This window comes from Ovis aries, chromosome 2 (genome assembly GCF_016772045.2).
Source record: "Ovis aries strain OAR_USU_Benz2616 breed Rambouillet chromosome 2, ARS-UI_Ramb_v3.0, whole genome shotgun sequence".
Lineage (NCBI taxonomy): Eukaryota > Metazoa > Chordata > Mammalia > Artiodactyla > Bovidae > Ovis > Ovis aries.
This window is the reverse complement of record NC_056055.1, coordinates 175,708,530-175,714,529: the sequence shown is the minus strand read 5'-3', so window position 1 is coordinate 175,714,529 and position 6,000 is coordinate 175,708,530. Positions and strand designations below refer to the sequence as shown.

General features: G+C 39.2%; 1 protein-coding gene across 2 annotated transcripts in view; it reads left to right on the top strand.

The window, feature by feature from the left end:
* The first annotated feature begins 278 nt into the window (after positions 1–278).
* The window catches only part of RAB3GAP1 (RAB3 GTPase activating protein catalytic subunit 1), a 124,734-nt gene continuing 119,012 nt past the window's right edge, over positions 279–6,000 (top strand). For both annotated transcript variants that reach the window (XM_027965014.3, XM_027965013.3), the window contains exons 1-3: positions 279–314; positions 416–471; positions 5,584–5,659. In XM_027965014.3, coding sequence (XP_027820815.2) covers positions 297–314; positions 416–471; positions 5,584–5,659 — 150 coding nt within the window. In that variant the 5' untranslated portion in view covers positions 279–296. The remainder of the gene's footprint in view (positions 315–415; positions 472–5,583; positions 5,660–6,000) is intronic.

The window sequence follows — 6,000 nt, the reverse complement described above, 5'->3', positions numbered from 1 at the left end:
TTCCTGAATTCATTACTCTATAGGAGATTTTTAAATTTTGTTAAATCAGCTAGCGAACGGGGACTTGAGGGTAGTTTAAGTTCTTTCTTCTCAGGTACAAGAAATATTACAGAAGAAAAATTAAATGACTTCAGCCTCAGGAGACGTTGCCAAACTAACCAGAAGAGGTGCCTCCGGGGGCGGGGCTGGGTGGAGGCTCCGCCCCCGCCCGCTCTCCGCTCCTCTATTCCCCTCCTCCCCTCGCCTTCCTGCTTTTCTTCCCGGCAGTCCTAGCGCCCACATCGGCGCTCCGCAAGATGGCGGCTGACAGTGAGGTGAGGTGTCTGCCCCCTACCTATCCCTGCATCTGTTTAAGTTAGCCCCTCCGTGTCAGCGCCCGGGAGCTCAATCTCTTTCTTTCTTTCCACTTATGCAGCCCGAGTCCGAGGTATTTGAGATCACGGACTTCACCACTGCCTCGGAATGGGAAAGGTGAGTGAGTCTTATCATTGGTTACCAGCAGTTTGGGCCCCGGCTCCGCCCGGCTACTTCCCCAACCTTGACCACAAGTGACGCCACTTCTGCGGGAAAAGTAAGCCCCTTGGCTCCCCGGTCTTCGCCTCCTCCCTTCTGTGGTCCACCGCAAGCCTCTTCCACATCTGACAAGCCCCGGCCCGCCCCCATCTGTATTACCCCGGAGACTCTGGCTCTCCGAAGTTTTGTTTTTCTTTCCTTTTAAACCACTTTCATTAGACTTTTGGTCCTTTAGTTGTTGATCACCCGCCGAAACAGTTCCGGAGGCTACCTTCCGTTCCTGTGTTAATGTCCGTGTGACTAATTCGTTTGTTATAGTAAGCAACAAACTTCGCAGCTGCTTCCCACCCCCCTCCCTTTCCTTGTACATCCGTTTCAAGAGGAGCCTTTCTTCTGAATCTTGGTGGTTGTCCATCTGCCACACTCCCACCATCTCCATCCTGTCTTTTAGGGTAACCTTTTGAAACAGTTTGTGTATGGCTTTGGAACGTTTAATTGTTCCATTTCAGTGCGTAATGTGACCCAGGCTTCCTTTGCCATGGAAACTCCAAATTCCTGTACCACCAAACTCCAGTTGAATAGCTGAGTGAAATTGTTGGATCACTAAAATTAGTTGAACGCCAAGTTTGTGGAGGAGTAATAGCTTAGGTCGAGATGTTATCAGTTCGTTGTCCAAGAGGCCCTTCAGGTTTTTTGAGTACTGAGGTCAGTAGTTAGCTTGGAATATTTTATGATCTTTCTGATTGGGAGAGGAAATCCATCTGGTTGTGAATGTCTTGTCCTTAAATAGCACAGAAAAGATCCCTGCTGGGATGCTAGTTTGACCTGTGGTCCCCGCCCCACCCCCACCTCCCCCCAAAAGGTAAGACATAACCACCCAGGCAAGGCCTTACTGAATAGGTACTATGTGTTCAGAACTATACTAACAGAAAAGAACAAAATCAAAACAAATCATTTGATCTCTGTGTTAAAAAAACAAAACAGCAAATAGTTATATTAGTATAAGGATGGTAATTGTGGATTGTAATTGTTGAAGGTATGTTCATAGAAAAGACAAGAAATGTGCCAGGCCTGGAAAGTGGAAAATAAATGGAAAAAAAAAAACTGGTTAAATATGAGACGGTCCTGACAGGAGCAGAGACAGGTGAAAACCTTTGGAATTTGATGAAATGTCTTCACTGGAGTGAAGACTGTTGAAGGAAAATAAATAAGATTATTAAGATAAAACCAGGTTATAGACAGCCTCCAAAGCTAAGTAAAGGAATCTAAATTTGATGCTTTAAGACCAGTGATTCTCAAACTTTAGTGTGCATTAGAATCATAGTTTATAATTCTGTATGTCTGAGGTGGATTCAAAAATTTTCATTTCTAAGAAGATCCCAGGTGCTGATGCTGGGTCAAGAGACCACGCTTAAGAGCCATTACAGAGCAGTATCGAGAGACCCTTGATTGTGTGTTAGGAAAGTTGTTTGCCAAGATGAGGTGAAATGAAGGCAAGTGAGTTACTATTTTGGTTAGGTTGGTGATTAGGAAACTGGAGAGGAAGGGTAGGAGGGAAGATTGTAAGACATTTCAAAGAAGTAGAAGATAAACTTGATGAAATGTAGGAGTAGGAAAAAAAAAATCAAGCATGAAACTGCAGTTTCTTGCCTAGAAGAGTGAAGATAAGAAAGTGGCAAAGAGAGAAGAATATAGTTTTAGACCTGTTGAATTTGAAATAATAATGTCTTAAATCTTAAAGGTAGTTAGAAAATGTAGTAGTTTGAATCTTGAGAGTGAATTGAGGAAGGAATCATTAGAGTATTTAATGGATAAATAATCACTTTCCACTAGCTAAATATTTAAAATATCCTCAGGTGAAATACTAAATCCTTCTAACTCCTTATTTGGAGGTAGTTGTTAACAGAGTTATGAAAACTACCTCAAAGTAGGAAATTTGATTTTTGGCTTCATGCTCTTGTTTATAGAATGAAATTAGTGTTTTACAGTTTTTAGGAAAATGGTAAGACTTTGGAGTCTTTTAAACCTTGAGTTTAATGTTTGAATGAAATTTATCAGTATGTTATGAGCTGTATGGACAATTTATAGAAACCAATAACTCCTTTTATTATTTGTCCGTTGAAAAAATACTGAGTGAACATGTATCAAGCACAATGCAGGGCATAAGGATGTGGTGGTCAGTGAAAACAGATGGTTCCTGCTGTTGTTGAACATATAAACTAATGGAAAAGAAGGATGTGAATAAATAATGATACAAGTGAGTCTGTAGTTACAGTTGAAATGAGAGCTGAGAAGAGGGAAGGAAACATTTTTTAAGAGCATATAACAAAAGAACCTAATATTGAAGAGTAAGAGGAAGTGATCCTTCAGGTGAGATCTAGAGAGCTTTCAGGGGTAGTTATTACATTTTTCTAATCAAATCTCAATACTTACAGAATAGGCTCCAATTTTGGTCTTTTTTAGAACTGATAGTATTGCTAATACAGTGAATATTTTAAGATGTTCCTTCTTTTACCGTGAAGTTTAAATGTGAAGTCCCTTCAGTCGAGTCTGACTCTTTATGATGTGGACTGTAGCCTTCCAGGATCCTCTGTCCATGGGATTCCCCAGGCAAGAATACTGGAGTGGGTTGCCATTTGCTCCTCTAGCAGATCTTGCCTACCAAGAGATGAAACCTGAGTCTCTTAAGTCTCCTGCATTGGCAAGCAAGTTCTTTACTATTAGTGCCAACTGGGAATCCCTTTTATTAAAATGAGGTGAAGTGAAAGTCGCACAGTTGTGCCCAACTCTTTGCAACCCCATGGACTATGCAGTCCATGGAATTCTCCAGGCCAGAATACTGGAGTAGGTAGCCTTTCCCTTCTCCAGGGGATCTTCCCAACCCAGGGATTGAACCCAGGTCTCCCACATTGCAGGCGGATTCTTTACCAGCTGAGCCACAAGGGAAGCCCAAGAAGACTGGACCCAGGAATCGAACTTTACCAACTGAGCTATCAGGGAAGCCCTGATATTTATTAAAATACTTCATTATAAAAGAAAAAAAGAAAAATCACCTGTAATTCTACCACCAGGAGATAGCTACTGTCAGTATTTTGAGAAAATTCCATGTAATCTGTGTGTGTTATAAAGTACGGTTAAACTATATTTATACTTATATCTATAGCTTCATTTTTTCATTTAACATATGGACTTCTTCTTATTTCCTCAAGCAGGCTTCAAAACATGATTTTTAATGGGTGCATATTAGTCCATTGAGTGGATATGTCATTAATTTACAGCTTTTTGCTGCAGTTGTACCTAAGATAGTTTCCAGTTTTTTACCTTTATAAATGTATATTTCATGTACAGATTTTCACTCACATATACATACATTAAAATTTTTATATGGTTTTGTAAATATATTAACTTATTTCTAGAGCACTCTTTATAAGATCTGATAATTGCCATTTGAACCCCCTCAAAATACTATATTAATTAATATCTTCATTTTAAAAAGGAATAATTAGAAGGTTCAGTTGAATCATAAAAACTTAGAATGTAAATAATAATTTATAATGTCCCTGATGGCAAAACCTGATATTTGTGTATATATTTTGACTAGAATTAATTTTAGTACTCTGGCAATAGTGTGTAGGTGTTTTAGGAGAGGAGCATTGCTGTTAGATTGCATCATACATATATAGTATAAGTAGTCAGCTTCTTGGTGGCTTGGGCTTCCGTGCTGGTCAAGAATCTGCCTGCAGTGCAGGAGACCTGGGTTGGATCCTGTGTTGGGAAGATCTCCTGGAGGAGGGCATGGCAACTCACTCCACTATTCTTGCCTGAAGAATTCCCATGGACAGAGGAGGCGTGCTACAGTCCATGGGGTCACAAAGAATTGGACACAACTGAGTGACTAAGCTGAAAGTGTCCTTTTATATATATTGAACACTACTACTGAGCTTTGACAGTGTTCATTTGTTGATACAGAGCGTGTTGCTAGTCACAGTTCATTCTCTTTGATAGGTCTGCTTGATCATTAAAGATCAGACGGTGAATAGTTTAAAATCCCTTAAAGTTGGCAGATCTACTTTGTTTCTTGCCAGGTGTCCGTTAAAACTTGTTTTATTTTAATGGGCAGAGTTCCCATATAATGTTTTTTCGGAGGAGTGGAAGGCAAATCAGAGAATTCATTAAGTATCTTTAAAGAAAGTTAATTTAAAGAGATAAGTTATTTGGAGCATAGTGAAGAGATTATTGGTTTCAGAATTATTGTTATGTGTGTATGTGTGTGTGCTTAGTTGTGTCTGACTTTTTGTGACCCCATGGACTGTAGCCCGCCAGGCTCCTCTGTCCATGGAGTTTTCCAGGCAAGAATACTGAAGTGGATTGCCATTTCCTACTCCAGGGAATCTTCCTTACTCAGGGATTGAACCCTGTCTCTTAGGCCTCCTGCATTGGAAGGTGGATTCTTCCTTCCAAGTGCCACCTAGGAAGCCTGTGTGTGTGTGCTAAGTCACTTCAGTGGTGTCAGACTCTGTGACCCTATGGACTGTAGGCTGCCAGGCTCCTCTGTCCATGGCAGGCAAGAATACTGGGGTCGGTTGCCATGCCCTCCTCTGGGGGATCTTCCTGACCCAGCTGTTGAACCTGTGTCTCTCTTATGTCTCTTGCATTGGCAGGCAGGTTCTTTACCAGTAGCACCACTTGGGAAGCCCAGTTATCCTTAATAGTATCATTTCAGTCTGTCAATTTTTACTTGTGTCCCAGGTTTACTATTTTCATTTCAATATGGAGAGATTTATTTTTATTTTATAGAAACCAGAATGGCGTTGGCTAGGCAGTAGATTTTTAAAAAATGAAAAAAAAAAAATCTAAGACTTTAAAAAAAATCTAAAAAAAATTAAAATCTAAGAATTCTTGGGCTAAAGATTACTTTCTTGTTTTTTGTTGCATGTTGATAAATTTACAATAACAATACTAAACTTTACAAGCCTTCTGTTAAAAGTGTTAAAAAAAAAACAAAAAAATTGTATAACAATAGGAAAAACGTGTGATTACATAGTTTGAAAGTTTTTTCCTCCTTCCTAGGTTTATTTCCAAAGTTGAAGAAGTCTTGAATGATTGGAAATTGATTGGAAACTCTTTGGGAAAGCCACTTGAAAAGGTCAGATCTATTTGCTGGTGTCTCTAAATGAGTATTTGCTTTGAAACTTCTATCTTTAAGTCTTTTGCTGCATTTGGTACATTTAAAGTAAATGTTCTAAAAGTTATGTATAATTTATGAATATAAAATGGCTTCTGGAAGAACTTGGATTTGAATCTGTGGCAATTAATATTTGTAAGATATTTCTGAACTGTTTTTTAATAATAAAATTTTATATGTATAATGTCGTTCTTTGTGAGTAATTTTATTTCTGCTTCTCCTGATGATTACTTTTCTCGTGCTTTCTCCCTTAGAATGTTTGAAAATCCTAATCCAAGATGATGGTTTTGCTTATAAACCAT